Source organism: Mirounga leonina, unplaced genomic scaffold (genome assembly GCF_011800145.1).
Source record: "Mirounga leonina isolate KUSES-001 unplaced genomic scaffold, KU_Mleo_1.0 Mir_197, whole genome shotgun sequence".
Classification (NCBI taxonomy): domain Eukaryota; kingdom Metazoa; phylum Chordata; class Mammalia; order Carnivora; family Phocidae; genus Mirounga; species Mirounga leonina.
The window spans coordinates 12326025-12343470 of NW_023270494.1; the positions used below are offsets into that span (position 1 = coordinate 12326025).

General features: G+C 39.1%; 2 protein-coding genes across 2 annotated transcripts in view; one reads left to right on the top strand and one right to left on the bottom strand.

Annotated features, from left to right (window-relative positions):
• CEP112 (centrosomal protein 112) overlaps positions 1-17446 on the bottom strand; it is a 429161-nt gene that overhangs the window by 351585 nt on the left and 60130 nt on the right. The window contains exon 9 of the mRNA XM_035026212.1: positions 8974-9045. Within this exon, the coding sequence (XP_034882103.1) occupies positions 8974-9045 (72 nt within the window). The remainder of the gene's footprint in view (positions 1-8973; positions 9046-17446) is intronic.
• Positions 4224-4776, top strand: LOC118024346 (60S ribosomal protein L12-like). The gene has a single exon (XM_035026213.1). It carries the CDS (start codon positions 4239-4241, stop codon positions 4734-4736), a length of 498 nt encoding a protein of 165 aa, XP_034882104.1. The 5' UTR covers positions 4224-4238; the 3' UTR covers positions 4737-4776.

The following is a 17446-nucleotide window of genomic DNA, read 5'->3' on the forward strand; positions in this document are numbered from 1 at the left end:
CTGAGTCCCACTATCATTCTGGCTCTCTGCATGGGCACAACCACAGTCCACATAGAGCCCCAAAGCTCTACTGAACTGGGAAGGCAAAGGTCAGAGTTCAAGACAGTTGAAGAAGCTGGAATCCTAAGGAAAGGGCACTAGGGAAATGGGAACTGCCAGCAGGAGCCCCTGCCAATCCTTGAGAATGGGCTGGGATGTGTGTGCATCTGACGCACCAGGTGCATGCACTGGGTAAATAACAAAGCCTGGCTGCTATAAGGTAGAAAATACAATAGAAAGCACAGATTATACAGTGCTGTGAGATATTGAAGGCCCAGCCCAAGCAAACTGAAGACATCTTCCTAACAACTTGGGAATACCTGGGCATCTAGCTGAAACACCACAAAGGCCACATTTTAGGCTTATCCTAAACCTATACAATAAAAGCAAGCCTTTGTAAGATCTTCAGAAGAGACAGAGCTTGTAGATTAGATCCCACCATGCTGGAGGAGTTTGGGAAATATCTTTGGCTTTCCACATATTTTCCTTAATAGAATGTAAAGCCAAGTTTACACAGGTTAGAGGTAACTTACCAAATAACTGAACAGCCCATAAGAACAATAACAATAACAATAAAAATCACGATTCTGTGGCAGAAAACCACAGAATCTAAAGGTCTCTAAAATGTGTCATCCACAATGACAATGTCCTTTACACAGAAATTAATAAACATGGGAAAAAAATGTCTATATGCAAGAACAAAAAAGTAAAAGGAGTTAATAAGGCCCAAGATGAACCTACTTGGCACATAAGACTTTAAAGCAGTTAATAGAAATACTGCAGAGAACTAAAGGAAAATGTATTAAAAAAAATAAAAATTCATTTTAATGAGAGAACAGATAAGGAATCTCAGCAGCGTAATGGAATTGTAAAAAGAAACAAGTAGAAATTCCAGAAAAGAAAATTATAACAACTGAAAGGGAAAAAAATCTCTAGATAAGCTTAGCAATACATTTGAGATGGCAGAAGAAAGTGTCTGTGAATTCGATGACACATCAATAGAAATGATCTAACCCAATGACCTGAGAGGGAAAAAAAAAGATTAAAGAATTAATGAAAAGTGAACAAAACTTTAGGCAGCTGTGGAACAAAATCGAAGAGTCTAATATACCTAAAGAGGTGAGTGAGAAAAGGGAGAAAAAATATTCAAAGAAATAGTGGCAAAGAACTTCCCAAGTTTGAGAAAAAATAAATACTAACTTAAAGATCCAAGATGCTCAGTCAACTCTGAGATGTGATAAATACAAAGAAAACAACATCTAGGCGTATTACAGTCACACTGCTGAAAACCAAAGATAAAGAGAAAATTTTAAAAACAGCCAGAAGAAAAAAGACATTATCTACAGGGGAACAATAATAAGAATGACTGCTTGCTCCCCATGAGAAACAATAGAGGCCAGAGGACAAAAGAATAATATCTTAGAAGTGCGGAAAGGGAAAGAAAAAAAAATTTTTTTTTCAGATAAAAGAAAAACTGACAGAACTTGTCACCAGTAGAACTGCCCTACAAGAAATAATAAAAGATGTTCCTCAGGATGAAAGGAAATTATACCAGATACAAACTCAGATGCGAAAGAAAGAAGAGTCCCTGAAAGAGTAAATAAGTGGGTAAATACAAAAGAGGGGTTTTCTCTTCTCCTAATCTCCTCAAAAGACAACTATTTAATGCAAAATTAACAACACTGGAAGGTGGGGCTTAATGTACTTAATGTATGTAGAACCATGTCAACAATAGCACAGAGAATCGGGGCAGGCTTAAACTGAATTATACTATTTTTAAATTATTAGATTTGTGACGTGGGAAGAAGAGTGTGGGAAAGGTCCAGTGTGAGGTGATTCAGTCCTGACACTACATAGACTCTGACAGGGGCAGGATGCACAGCCCTAGAACAACCAATAAAGAAAAATATCAAAGCATATATAGCTAAGAACTCAAGAGAAAAATTTAAATGAAATAATTTTTTAAATTAATAACTGAAAATAGGACAACAAAGGAGTGGGAAAAAAGAAGGTCCCAGTGGAAACAAGTAACAAGAAAATACATTGAAAGCCAACTGGCCATATCAATAATTACATTTAAATGAACTAACCACTCTAATAAATGACACAGAGACTGTTAGACTACATTTTTAAAGAATGACCCCATTATATGCTGTCTACCACTGATCTGTTTTAAATATAAAGACATAAATAGGTTGAAAATTAAAGGGTACGAAAAGATATGCCACACAAACCAAGAAAAGGACTATGATACAAGATAGAGGGATATTTTATAGTGATAGAGGAATTCATCCTAGCAATATTAAGAAGATGTCCTAATTATGTATATATCAAATAACAAAGTTTCCATTTGTATGCAGAATAGAACAACATACTTTGTATCCAGAATATAAAAAGTATCTAGAATATAAAATATAATTGTGTCCAGAATATAAAAAGAGCTCTTACAAATAAAAAAATTAAAAAAAAAAAAAGAGCTCTTACAACATAATAATAAAATGGCAAAAAACCTTATTTCTTTTCAAATGTAATAGCATGAGGAGCAGCTGGGTGGCTCAGTCAGTTGAGTATCCAACTCTTGGTTATGGCTCAGGTCGTGATCTCAGGGTTGTGAGATGGAGCCCTATGTCCAGCTCCGTGCTCAGTGGGGAGTCTGCTTAGGGCTCTCTCTCCCTCTCCCTCTGCCCCTTCCCCCTGGGCTTTCTCTATCTCTCTAAAATAAATAAATCTTTTAAAAAATGCAATAGCATTAAACAAATACTTCACATAAAAAAATACATAAATGGGCCATAAGCATATGAAAAGATCATTAGCCATCAGGAAATGCAAATTAGAACCACGACGTCAAGCCAGAAAAAGACATGGAGGAAACCTTAATGCACATTGCTAATTGGAAGAAGTCCTTCTGAAAGGCCACTTCATCTGATCTATGGCCATACCACCCTGAATGTGCTGATCTCATTTGAAAGGACAACTATCTGACATTCTGGAAAAGGTAAAATTAAAGAGATAGTAAAAAGATCAGTGGTACCAGAGGTTCAGGGGAGGGAGGGAGAGAAGAAGAGATGGAGAAGAGGAGATTTTTAGGGCATACTATTCTGTATGATACTATATCATGTGACATTATATATTTGTCAAAACCCACAGAACTATATATATAACCCAAAGAATAGATATTAAAGTAAATCATGGACTTTAGTTAATAATAATCTATCAGAACTGGTTCATCAATTCTAACTACTGTACCATACTGATGCAATATGGTAATAATAGGGGAAACTGGGTGGGAAGGGAGGTAATTTAGGAATTCCCTATACTTTCTGCTAAGTTTTTCTAACCTAAAACTGCTCTAAAAAAAATAAAGTCTATTATTATTTTTTAAACTACAATGAGATACAATTTCAATGGCTAAAATAATTCTTTTTTTAATGGCAACTGGTATCAGTTTATTTCAAGACAGTTCTCATTCTGGAATTTTAGTTCATCTAACTTTTGTTGCTTCCACATACCATACACAGATGTCTTTAAAAGTATGACTTTTTCATATTTACCCAAGCTTATAAAACAAATACATATCTTTATGTTGTTAGATTATTTATTGTTAGTTATTTCCTATAGGACTCTTAACCTGTAAAAGGGTATTGGAAATTCTTATTCAGAAAGTTTAATTAAGTTGGCATTGTATATCAACAAATCTTTTTTTTTTTTAAGTTTTTATTTAAATTCTAGTTAGTTAACCTACAGTGTAATATTGGTTTTAGGAGCAGAATTTAGTGATTCATCACTTACACACAACACCCAGTGCTCATCATAACAAGTGCTCTCCTAATCCCCATCACCAATTTAGCCCATCCCCCACCCACCTCCCCTCTAACAACCATTTGTTCTCTGTCATTAAGAGTTTATGGTTTGCCTCCCTTTCTTTTTTTTATCCTTCCCCTATGTTCATCTGTTCTGTTTCTTAAATTCTACATATGAGTGAAATCATATGATACTTGTTTTTCTTTGACCGACTTATTTCGCTTAGCATAATATACTCTAGCTCCATCCGTGTTGTTGAAAATGGCAAGATTTCATTCTTTGTGATGGCTGAGTAATATTCCATTGTGTGGCTTTTGGCTTTTGGCTCAGGGAGGCAAAGGTGCAACTTTCTTCAGTCATCCCAAATCCGGGTTCATCCATCACCAGCCACCTCCACCATGGCGCCTAAGTTCAACCCCAACGAGATCAAAGTCGTGTACCTGAGGTGCACCGGTGGCGAAGTTGGTGCCACGTCTGCCCTGGCCCCGAAGATCAGCCCGCTGGGTCTGTCTCCAAAAAAGGATGGTGATGACATCGCCAAGGCAACCGGTGATTGGAAGGGTCTAAGGATTACAGTGAAACTGACCATTCAGAACAGACAGGTCCAGATTGAAGTGGTAGCTTCTGCCTCTGCCCTGATTATCAAAGCCCTCAAGGAACCAGCAAGAGACAGAAAGAAGCAGAAAAACATTAAGCACAGTGGAAATATCACTTTTGATGAGATTGTCAATATTGCCCAACAGATGCAACACCGGTCTTTAGCCAGAGAACTCTCTGGAACCATTAAAGAAATCCTGGGGACTGCCCAGTCTGTGGGCTGCAATGTTGATGGCCTCCACCCTCATGACATCATAGATGACATCAACAGTGGTGCAGTGGAATGCCCAGCTAGTTAACTACAAAGGAAAATGTTTCGAAAAAGGATCATTTGACAAGCAAAAAAAAAAAATTCCATTGTGTGTGTGCGTGTGTGTGTGTATCACATCGTCTTTATCCATTCATCAGTGGATGGACAATTTCCATATTGTTGATAATGCTGCTATAAACATCAGGGTACATGTGCCCCTTCGAATCAGTACTTTTGTATCCTTTGGGTAAGTATTTGGTAGTGCAATTGCTGGGTTGTAGGATAGTTCTATTTTTACCTTTTTGAGGAACCTCCATACTGTTTTCTGGAGTGGCTGCACCAGTTTGCATTCCCACTAACAGTGTGAAAGGGTTCCATTTTCTCCGAATCCTCGACAACATCTGTTGTTTCCCGTGTTGTTAATTTTAGCCATTCTGAGAGGTGTGTGGTGGTATCTCACTGTGGTTTTGATTTGCATTCCCCTGATGATGAGTGATGTTGAGCATCTTTTCATATGTCTGTTAGCCATCTGTGTGTCTTCTTTGGAAAAATGTCTATTCATATTTTCTGCCCATGTCTTAACTGGATTATTTGTTTTTTGCTTTTTGTTTGTTTTTTGTTTTTGGGGGTTGGGGGGGTGTTCGTTTTGATAAATTCTTTACATTTTGGACACTAACCCTTTATCAGATATGTCATTTGCAAATATCTTCTCCCATTCCATAGGTTACCTTTTAGTTTTGTTGGTTGTTTCCTTTGTTGTGCAGAAGCTTTTTATCTTGATGAAGTCCCAATAGTTCATTTTTGTTTTTGTTTCCCTCACCTCCAGAGACATGTCTAGTAAGAAGTTGCTATGGCCGAGGTCAAAGAGGCTGTAGCCTGGGGTGCCTGGGTGGCTGAGTCAGTTAAGTGTCCAACTCTTGATCTCAGCCCAGGCCTTGATCTCAGGGCCGTGAATTCAAGCCCCACCATGGGCTCTACGCTGGATGTAGAGCCTACTTGAAAAAAAAAAAAGTTGATGCCTATGTTCTCCTCTAGGGTTTTGATGGTCTCCTGTCTCACATTTAGGTCTTTCATCCATTTTGAATTTATTTTTGTGTATGGTATAAGAAAGCAGTCCAGTTTCATTCTTCTGCATGTGGCTATCCAGCTTTCCCAAAACCATTTGTTGAAGAGACTTTTTCCCATTTGATATTCTTTCCTGCTTTGTCAAAGATTAGTTGGCCATATAGTTGCGGGTCTATTTCTGGGTTTTCTATTCTGTCCCACTGATCTATGTGTTTTTCTGCCAGCACCATACTGTCTTAACTACAGTTTTGCAATACTAATATAGCTTGAAGTCTGGAATTGTGATGCCTCCAGCTTTGCTCTTCCTTTTCAAGATCGCTTTGGCTATTCAGGGTCTTTTGTGGTTCCACACAAATTTTAGGACTGTTTGTTCTATCTCTGTGAAAAATGCTGTTGGTGTTTTGACAGGGGTTACATTAAATGTGAAGACTGCTTTGAGTAGCATAGACATTTTAACAATATTTGTTCTTCCAATCCATGAGCATGGGGTGTTTTTCCATTTCTTTGTGTCCTCTTCAATTTCTTTCATGAGTATTCTATAGGTTTCAGAGTACAGATCTTTTGCCTCTTTGGATTTGTAATAAACCTAACTCTTCTTTAAATGTTTGGTAAAGGTGCGCCTGGGTGGCTCAGTTAAGTGTCTGCCTTCAGCTCAGGTCATGATCCCAGGGTCCTGGGACTGAGCCTCGTGTCGGGCTCCCTGCTCAGCAGGCAGTCTGCTTCTCCCTCTCCCTCTGCCCACCCTCCCCACTTGTGCTTGCGTGCTCTCTCTCTCAAATAAATTTTTTTTTAAATCTAAAAAAAAAAATGTTTGGTAGAATTCCCCCGGGAAGCCATCTGGCCTTGGACTTCTGTTTGTTGGGAGATTTTTGATTACTGATTCAATTTCTTTGTGGTTTATAGGTCTGTTCAAATTAAAATAATTTTTTAACTGACAATATAAAGTGTTGGCGAGGATATGGAACAACTTGAACTCTCATACATTGCTGATAGGAGTAGAAAATTGTACAACAACTTGAAAAGCAGTTTAGCAGTTTTATCCAAGAGAACTTAAAAACATAAGTCAACCAAAAATTTGTACATTAATTTTCATGGTAGCCTCATTCATAACAGCCAAAACTGAGAACAAACCAAATGGTGATTAACAGATCAATGGATAAACAAATGATGGTATGTTCATGCAATAGAACTACTGCCCAGCATCATAAGAGATGATCACACCGCATACCGCTAGCCCAAGAAAAGAGCAAAATTCAAAATCTTAAGTATGATTTCTACTGAATGTGTATTGCTTTAGCACCATCATAAAGTCAAAAAAGTGTTAAGTCAAACCACCATAAGTCGGGGACCATCTGCAGTATCAATTTCAGTAGCAGCAGCAAGAAGTGAAAAGAAAACATTGCAGAAGCAGAAAAACAATAAATACTTGACTGATTACGTTCAACTTGCAAAGCTCTGTTCCCAACAGTTTACATGCATTGTTTCATTAGTTCACGTAATCCTCATAATGGCATCTGCAAGTGGGTACTTTCACCAGCTCCCTTTTACAAACAGTGAAACTAAAGCACAAAGAGGTACCTGCTCAATGTCACCCAGCCACAGAAGTATAAAGCCTGGATTCATACTCAACAGTCTGGGTCCAGCTAATGAATGCAAGCTAAATAAAGCTGAGTAGCTTTTCAAATATGAGAGTTAGGGGCATCTGGGCGGTTCAGTCAGTTACGCGTCCGACTCTTGGTTTTGGCTCAGCTCATGATCTCAGCGTCCTGAGATCAAGCCCCGAATCTGGCTCTGCCCTGAGAGTGGAGCCTGTGTGAGATTCTCTCCCTCCTCAAGCAAGGAAAAGAAGATGCTTTCTAAATAAACAGTCTTACGGTTTTAATGAGAAATGCCTGCTTGGGACAGAAAACCTGGCACAACTAGGAAAGAGAGGAGCGACCGGCACATAACCCATAAGTCACTGACACTATAAAACTTGCTATGATTCAACTTCTGTTCCCTAAAGACTTCTCTTAATTTTTTAAGATTAAGAACTCCTACTTTTTTAAAATTATTTAGTACTTTACACACATTTTCCTCAGTGATATTTAATAGATTAAATTAATATTTAATTTTTTAAAAATCCCAATTAAAGGTTACCAGCAGAAACTGCTCTTTAAATATCTGCACTTTCCCCACAAAATATCATTTTTCTTTTTCCCTTCTTTTTAACAATGACCTTTTCATTGTGCGTATATCCCACGTTCTGTACTTCCACTTCCTCCCCTCCTTTCAGAATTTGCCTTTATTAAAACTGCAATCTCAAAGGTCACAATGTGACATAATTGTCATTCTTCCTCCAAAAGCCCTTTGATCACCAAATCTAAGGGCAAATTCCATGCTTTTGTCTTCAGCGATTTGCACGAGGATCATCTGTTTTCCTCAGCTTCTGTGACTCTGCTGTTCTGGTTCTCCTCTTGCTCTGGAGAGGGTTTCTCTGTCTCCTCCACATCATCCCGTTCTTCCAGCCAGCCCCGAGGTTGCTTTCACTACCGGTAAACACTTGCCTTTGGTGATTTTATCTGGATTTACCTCTAATCTCCCACACAGGTGAGTCACAACTGTCCATCTCCAGGACTCAGATCTTTCCTAGTTTCCACCACCTCCTAGCCAGCTCCTGTTGGTCATTGCTCTAGGACAATTCAACACTCGATACAAAATAATAGCCACTACGTATAAATAAGTCCCTTATCTTTACTCCTCCTTGTCCCTGACCCTCAACATCCCCCGAGTCACCACATTCAAGGCCAGCACACTGCCTTGTTTCAGCCCTGCTGTTATGACCCTACAGAGTTCCTCATGCACCCACATGAGGTTAGAAAGCCTCTTCACTAGAGACTCCTCACGCCCATCTCCCACCCCACTAGGCCATCTGAGACACCACTGCCCATTCACTTTCCTAAAGCACAGTTGTGAAATGGGCATTCTCTGGTCAAAACTTCAGTAGCTCCCTGGGCCTTGGCTTGGCAGCAACATACATGGGTGACTTTAACACACCCCCTTCTTTTCTTTTCCCTGTACCACCAGCCAAGTGGTCTATGAGCTCCAGCTAAACACACACTCTGGCTTCCTGCTTCCATGTCTTCTCTGCCTCTTCACATCTCATGGCTCAAATGTCATTCCCTCCATGAAGTCTTCCTCAAGCTTCCCAGAAAACAGCAACTTCTCCTTCCTCAGTATACCTTGTAACACTTTATATTCAACATTGCCCCGCAGTTGGTTTGCACAGTACTTTCTTTCCTTCTTTCCTGGACCTGAAATACAAGTTTTAGGGGATTTTTTCATCATGTTTGCTGAATAAAATAATTAAACTTTGTAGTCACATTTGTCTTTTCTGTGTACTATACTTATGTACACATATAAGTACACAGATACGTATATGTTAAAATTAAGTTTTAAAATTTAGACAAATGAATAACTGAGCCTAAATTATAGAACTTTTGATGTCAGACTAAGAAGACGGAGCCATTAAGGAGACTGGGCAGAGAAGGCTTGTTGAAGGCAATGCATAAGAAATGCAAGTACTTTTACCCCATTTCTAAAATCAGCCATTGTTCAGCGTGTTTTCATCTGTCGATTCTCTGATGTAAAACAGGTTAAGCTGGGAAACGACATACCTGTCTAGGCCATCTGCCCCCTCAAAAATATCTTATGGAAAGAATCAGTTGGGGTAAGTGGAAAGAGAAGAGCTTTACCTCCTCTGACAGAGGCAGAGTCGTAATAGGACCAGAAGAGCCGCTCCATTACTTGAACCACCACCTCAGGGCTAAACCACCCACTTCTAGAGAAGGAAGCATACTGCCAGCGAGAGACTGAGAGGATGCCACAGGAATAGGAGGCGTGTGTGACAAGACATTCCGAACTTACTGCCAAAGTAAAGGAACTGAGAAAGGATAGCTTCCCTCTCTAGAGGACATGCCCCCAAGCTGTTTTTAAGAGAATTTCTAACATTGGTACTTAGACCTTAAGAAATCTTATTTAGAAAGTCCGTTTGGCTTCATTTTCTGTGAAGTATGTGCTTCAAAGAATAGCTCTGAGGTTGGACACTGACCAAGTGAATAGAACTGATGAAGGTGCTCACTTAGGATTACAGTATTTCCTTGAGCTTAAAAATAGCCCCCTTACGGCATAACTAATTACATTTTAGGACAATTACCATTGTCATTTTATTCAACTGAACAGTCACGAATTTTTAATTAAGGGTTGTTTTTTTTAAAAAAAAAAAAAGGAATATTTACCAGTCTATTCACTCTGGTATTCAACATTCACTCTTTTTTTTTTTTTTTTTAAGATTTTATTTATTTATTTGACAGAGAGAGACATAGCAAGAGCAGGAACACAAGCAGGGGGAGTGGGAGAGGGAGAAGCGGGCTTCCTGCTGAGCCGGGAGCCCAATGTGGGACTCGATCCCAGGACCCTGGACCATGACCTGAGCCGAAGGCAGTCGCTTAACCAACTGAGCCACCCAGGCGCCCTCAACATTCACTCTTACAGAAGAGCAAATTTCTTATTCAGATTGGTACTTTTTCTGATTAGCAGTTTTGCAGGTGCAAACTTTAACATTTGATACTGAAATCAGTTCAACACCAAAATAAAACAGCATAATAACTATTAATGAATTTGTAAGGGAAAAAAATGTATTAAAGTTATTTAAACAGGCATCATCTATATATTTTAAAATACCAATGAACTCCTTTTAAGGTCATTTCAAAGCTTTAATGTTGATCAACCACCTCAATCATATCAAAAGGAATAAAACACGCAAAAAGAGCAAGATTTATTCTGATGTAGAGAATAACTCAACAAACTACAAGTTTTCCATAAAGTAGAAAATGTCATACTTCTGAAATATTGTTTGCCTTTACTTATTGTACCTACATAGTAAGTCAACTGTAAGGCAGAAAAGCTCAAAAACATTGCTGATGTCAACCATCTGCATTGCCCAGCAATTTCCGAAGCCACACAACCCCATGCTGTATCTGCTTACTACCACTTTCTACATCTCAACAATCACCACAGCAAACTGCAGAAGAAGTGATTTCTAAAATAATAATCACTGTACCTACTCAGATACCTAATTGTTACAATCATTTTTTAGAGAATTCTGTTAGTTACCAGTCAGGGGATATTATCATGTGTTGATAATTAAGATTCTTCTTCCTGATTAACATCTCCAGTGTACCCTATTCTCAAAATGTTCATTTGTAATATTTCATAATGCCAATTGTTACTCATTATGCTTATTTCTAAACAGCACAAAGAACAATGCATCTATCTCTCTTGCTACCTTATCCGTGGGGCTTAGAGATGGAATTCTCCTGAACAATAATTTCTAGTCTCCTCAAAACTCATTACATTCAGGGAAGAAGTGGTATTTAAACATACACAGTGCATGCCAGTATTTTTTTTCTAATTTTTAAATTTTGTTATACATCATACACAAACATAATTTACATGCAACACAAACATAATCATAATCCTACTCTATGCTGAGTTTTTGTTTATTTTGCTTAGCTTCTCTGCGCTCCTTGGTGTTCATTATTTATCTGAACCTCTCCCTGTTCTCCCTCTCCTCCCCATGTCCTTCTATATTAACACCTGCATGGGGGATTCCTTACTAACAACCCAGCATATTTGCATATCTCCTGCCATGTTCACAGAATCATATACAAATACACACAAGCTAAAACGCATACACCAGTATGGGGGTTTGCAGCACAGACTGCCACTGTCCTCAGATATCTATCTTCCTTTTCTTCCTTTGAGGCCCCCCACCATCACCACCAAATTTGGGCTGGGTTGTATCCCTGGAGGCTGCATGTGACCATGTGACTAGCTACAGTCAAGGAGGGTACTGGGATAGAAATGCTGCAGGCAACTTTGACTGGATATTTTTAAAAACAAAGTGGCTTTCTTTTCATGCTCTCGTTCTTTCTGAAGGATGACTCTTAAAAGATAAGGTACCAGTGAGCAACCACCACCTCAGACTCAGAGGCTGAAGTCACACACTGAAGATGGCAGCCCCGGAGCCTGGGGTCCCGATGATGTCACAGAGCAGAACACTTCCTACACACCCTGGGCTGTTAAATGTGAGCTAAAACAAATTCCCTATACCTTCAGCAACACATATTTTTTTATTATGAATGTTTTACACACATAAATATGTTTTTTCTGCATCTCGTTTTTCTCTCTGAACAGTATCTCATGGAAATCCCTCTTAAAACACCTGCTGTAGTTTTTATTCATTCCTTTACATTGTTACCACCTATTCCTTAATGAAAACAAAATTTGTTCCCTTAATGCATATTCATCTTATTTTCAATATTTTTCTAATGCAAACACCACCACAAAATAATTCTCATACATGTGTCCTACACACCAGGGCTTGGGTTGCTATAGGATAGATTCTCAGAAGATAAGCGGATGAGTCAATGGTGGATACATCTTACTAGATTTTGCCCTCTGGTAAAGGTAAATTCAGGTGCTTACAGGGCAGAATAAATGTCTCCTCCCCTGTGGCAAAAAAATAATAATAAAAATAAAATAAAATAAAATAAAGGTAAATTTATCTTTCCCCCAAAAGAGTGGTTACCTCTTCACTACTTTGACTTGCATTCCCCTGAAAACTACTGTCTTAGCCCCTTTTCACACATTCTGAGTCTATATGACTCTGTTCTGGAAAATGTCCCGTCACAATTTTGATCCACATTTCTCTCTGTTGGTCAGTAGGACCCCCTGATGTGCTATATACATTAACACACAGTCTGTCCCAAATATTCTCCCCCAAATCCATTATATCTCTACTGATCTTGTTTGTTGTAATTTTTACTATACAAAGTCTTTTATTTCACTTGAATCAAATACTGCTATCATTTATTTTATGTGTTCTGGGTTTGGAAAGGTTTTTAGGTTAGAAAGATCTTCTGATTCCTAGAGTTTTGTTTTGCTTTGTTTGCAAGATTTCTGTTGTTTTGAGGCTTTTTGTTTGGGCATTTACAGATTGTTCAGTATATCCAGAATTTGTTTTTGTTTCTTTTTGTTTTTAGAGGACAAGGATAAAATTTTATTTTCTTCCAGGTAAATGAAAGATTGTACCAGCATCATTTATTAACTAAAATTTTCTTTTCTCAGTGTACTGATAATGAATTTTGTTATTAAATTTTTATTTTTACTGGGATTTATTTTTTTTCTCTTCCGGTTTTGGTGTCAGGGTCTATCTCATAAAATGAACTGAGAAGTATTCCCTCCTCCTCTACATCTCAAAGAATCTGTATAATACTGGAATTCATTCTTTCTTAAATGCTTCCTTACATAAATATGTAGTTGGAAAGGGAAAAAGTGTCTTAGTACCCTTTTCAGATAATTGTGGATAGTCTCTTAAGTAAGCCAACACTCGCAAGTACTAGACTCGCAAGTACTAGATTTTTAAAGTTACTTGCACTATGGAATCTGAAACATTTCATGGTTTGTCACAGTAAGTTCTGTTATTCTACCTTGAACTTGGAGTGGACTTTCTACCCATGTGTGATCTTATGACAGCATGCATTACTCATTTGGAAAACATCAGTTCAATGAGTTATGTAGATTTCCAAATATCGAAAAATTCATAGTACAATACCAAAACTTCACAATGGTTAATATCACCACCAATCTCACCAGAAAAGTCTTAGTAAAAGTCTTCGTATTAGAAAATTCTCAAGCTCACAGTGACTGAGAGTCTCCAAAATTCTAATATTATCATTAGCAACAAATATCGGTTGTTTTACTTGAAATGACAGGTTCATCTTGTTCATTTTTCAGAGAATGTCTGCCAGATATCCAAGTCTGAATAACCACTGTTCATCAGTCATTGTTTCAAATAAAAACGGTCTTCCACAAAAACAGCAGCAGCAGTTCCTCACACAGAGAATCACGCAAGCATGTCTCCTCTAGGCAGCCTTCACCCCTCAATATGGAACGTTAAGTTCTCTTGAAATCCCTTCACTCAGGTATCAAAAAGAATGCATATCTGATTTAATAAAATTAAGAGTTTCACAGCTTGTTTCATCAAAAACATTCTTAAGTAAAATGGTTCATTTTTGTCCCGTGACCACGTGGCACGGAAGAATATAATAACCCCAAGTACAATGTGGGCCACTGCCTTGATTTGGGCTAAGATACAGGTTTACCTGGCATTGCATCTGCACCATCATGAACACAGTAAAAAGATAAATCACATTTAGGAGGGCGGAGCAAGATGGCGGAGGAGTAGGAGACCTGGATTTCGTCTGGTCTCAGGAATTCAGCTGGAAAGGGATCAAACCATTCTGAACACCTACAAACTCAACAGGAGATCGAAGAAAAGAAATAGCAACAACTCTCTGAACAGAAAAGCGACCACGTTCTGGAAGGTAGGACGTGAGGAGAAGTGAATCCGAGGCAATATTCGAGAGGATAGATGGCGGGGGAGGGGGGCTCCATTGGTCACTTCTGGCAAGTGATAGAGCCACGGAGCACAAAATTGGAACTTTTAGAATTGGCTCCACTGAGGGACATCGCTCCAGTGGCTAAGCGGGGGATGGAGCCCTCGCGGGACAGTGTGGTCTCAGGACCCTCAGGGTCACAGAAAGACCAGGGGTGCCTGAGTGCAGCAGATCTCCCAGGTATGGAGCCGGGAAGCGGCTGCAGACAGAGCCGAGGCGCGGGCTCTCAGCTGGGGGTTGTCATAAACCGTGATCCACGGCACAGTCGGGACACTGCTCCTCCAGCAGGGACCCAACAAGCGGCAGATCCGGGGAGACTCACGTTCCTCCCCCAGGAGGAGCGGCGCGGGAGCGCACCGCAGGGATCTGCTGGGTTTGGAGACTTCACACAGGGTCGTGTGCCAGAGATAGAAATGCTCGGTCACAGGCCGGGGGGAGCACGGAGTGTGGCTGGAGACCAGGGAGATGAGAGTGACTGACTGCTTTTCTCTGGAGGCGCACTGAGGCGCGGGGCCCCGAGTTCTTGGCTCCTCTGGGGCAGAGATTGGGAGGCCACCATTTTCACTCTCCGCCTCCAAGGCTGTACCGAGAGCTTGCAGGGAACAAAAGCTCCCAAGAGCAAACCCGAGCAGATGACTTAGCCCGGACCCGCAAGGGCGGGGCAATTCTGCCTCCGGCAAAGACATTTGGGAACCACGGCAACAGGCCCCTCCCCAGAACATCAGCGAGAACAGGCGGCCAAGACCAAGTTTACCGATCAATGAGAACGGCAGGACTCCAGCGCTAAGGGAATACTGCACATAAAATCCACGGGTTTTTTACCATGATCCTTTAGTCTTTCAAAGTTAATTTTTTTTAACTGTTTTTTTTTTTTTAATTTTTCTTTTTCCCTTTTTCAACCAACATCTTATCAATCCCTTTTTAAAAAAAAATTTTTATTTTTCATTTTTAGAGTCATATTCTGTCCCTTCATAGTAGTTACCCTTATTTTTGGCATATATATATATAAGTTGTTCTCTTTTTAAAATTTTGAGATAGTTTCTTCTGACAGATCAAAATATACCCTAAATCTCTAGTGTATGGTTTTGTTCTACTCTCCTGCTTGATCACATTCTCTCTCTTTGTTTTCTTTCTTTTTTTTTTTAAACCTCTTCTTTCTTTTTTCAAATAACTTCTTATCAATTCCTTTTATAAAATTTTTTATAATTTTCATCTTTACAGTCATATTCCATCCCTTCATTATATCAACCCTTAATTTTGTACATATATAAATGTTTCTTTCTTTAAAATTTTGGGAGGCACTTTGTTCTAACAGACCAAAATACATCCAAAATCTAGTGTGTGGCAATGATCTGTGCACCAGCCTGATCATATCTGATCATATTCTGTTTTTTTTTTGTTTTGTTCTGTTTTTGTTTCTTTTTATCTTTTTCTTTTTCTTTTTTTTTTCTTTTTTCTTTCTTTCCCTTTCTTTTCCCCCAGCTTCAGGTCTTTTCTGATTTGTTTAGAGTATATTTTCTGGGAACGTTGTTACCCTGTTAGCATTTTATTCTCTCATTCATCTATTCTCCTCTGGACAAAATGACAAGATGGAAAAAATCACCTCAACAAAAAGAACAAGAGGTAGTACCGACTGCCAGGGACCTACTCAATACGGACATTAGTACGATGTCAGACCTAGAGTTCAGAATCATCACTTTAAAGATATTAGCTGGGCTTGAAAAAAGCATGGAAGTTATTAGAGAAACCCTTTCTGGAGAAATAAAAGAACTAAAATCTAACCAAGTAGAAATCAAAAAGGCTATTAATGAGGTGCAATCAAAAATGGGGGCGCTAACTGCTAGGATAAATGAGGCAGAAGAGAGAATCAGTGAGATAGAAGACCAAATGATGGAAAATAAAGAAGCTGAGAAAAAGAGAGAGAAACAACTACTGGATCACGAGGGCAGAATTCGAGAGATAAGCGATACCGTAAGACGAAACAACATTACAATAATTGGGATCCCAGAAGAAGAAGAGAGAGAGGGGCAGAAGGTATATTGGAGCAAATTATAGCAGAGAACTTCCCTAATTTGGAGAAGGAAACAGGCACCAAAATCCAGGAGGCACAGAGAACCCCTCTCAAAATCAATAAAAATAGGTCAACATCCCGACATCTAATAGTAAAACTTACGAGTCTCAGAGACAAAGAGAAAATCCTGAAAGCAGCTCAGGAGAAGAGATATGGAACCTACAATGGTAGAAACATTAGATTGGCAACAGACCTATCCACAGAGACCGGGCAGGCCAGAAAAGACTGGAATGATATATTTAGAGCACTAAATGACAAAAATATGCAGCCAAGAATACTATATCCAGCTAGACTGTCACTGAAAATAGGAGAGATAAAAATCTTCCAGGACAAACAAAAACTAAAGGAATTTGCAAACACGAAACCAGCCCTACAAGAAATCTTGAAAGGGGTCCTCTAAGCAAAGAGAGGGCCTAAAAGCAACATAGACCAGAAAGGAACACAGACAATATACAGTAACAGTCACCTTACAGGCAATACAATGGCACTAAATTCCTATCTTTCAATAGTTACCCTGAATGTAAATGGGCTAAATGCCCCAATCAAAAGACACAGGCTATCAGATTGGATTAAAAAACAAGACCATTGACATGCTGTCTGCAAGAGACTCATTTTAGACCCAAAGACACCTCCAGATTGAAAGTGAGGGGATGGAAAACCATTTACCATGCTAATGGACACCAAAAGAAAGCTGGGGTGGCAATCCTTATATCAGGCAAATTAGGTTTTAAACCAAAGACTGTAATAAGAGATGAGGAAGGACACTACATCCTACTTAAAGGGTCGATCCAACAAGAAGATCTAACAATTGTATATATCTATGCCCCTAACATGGGAGCAGCCAATTATATAAGCCAATTAAAAACGAAAGCAAAGAAACACATGACAACAATACAACAATAGTGGGGGACTTTAACACCCCCCTCACTGAAATGGACAGATCATCTAAGCAAAAGATCAACAAGGAAATAAAGACTTTAAATGACACACTGGACCAAACGGACTTCACAGACATATTCAGAACATTCCATCCCAAAGCAATGGAATACACATTCTTCTCTAGTGCCCATGGAACATTCTCCAGAATAGATCTCATCCTAGGTCATAAACCAGGTCTCAACC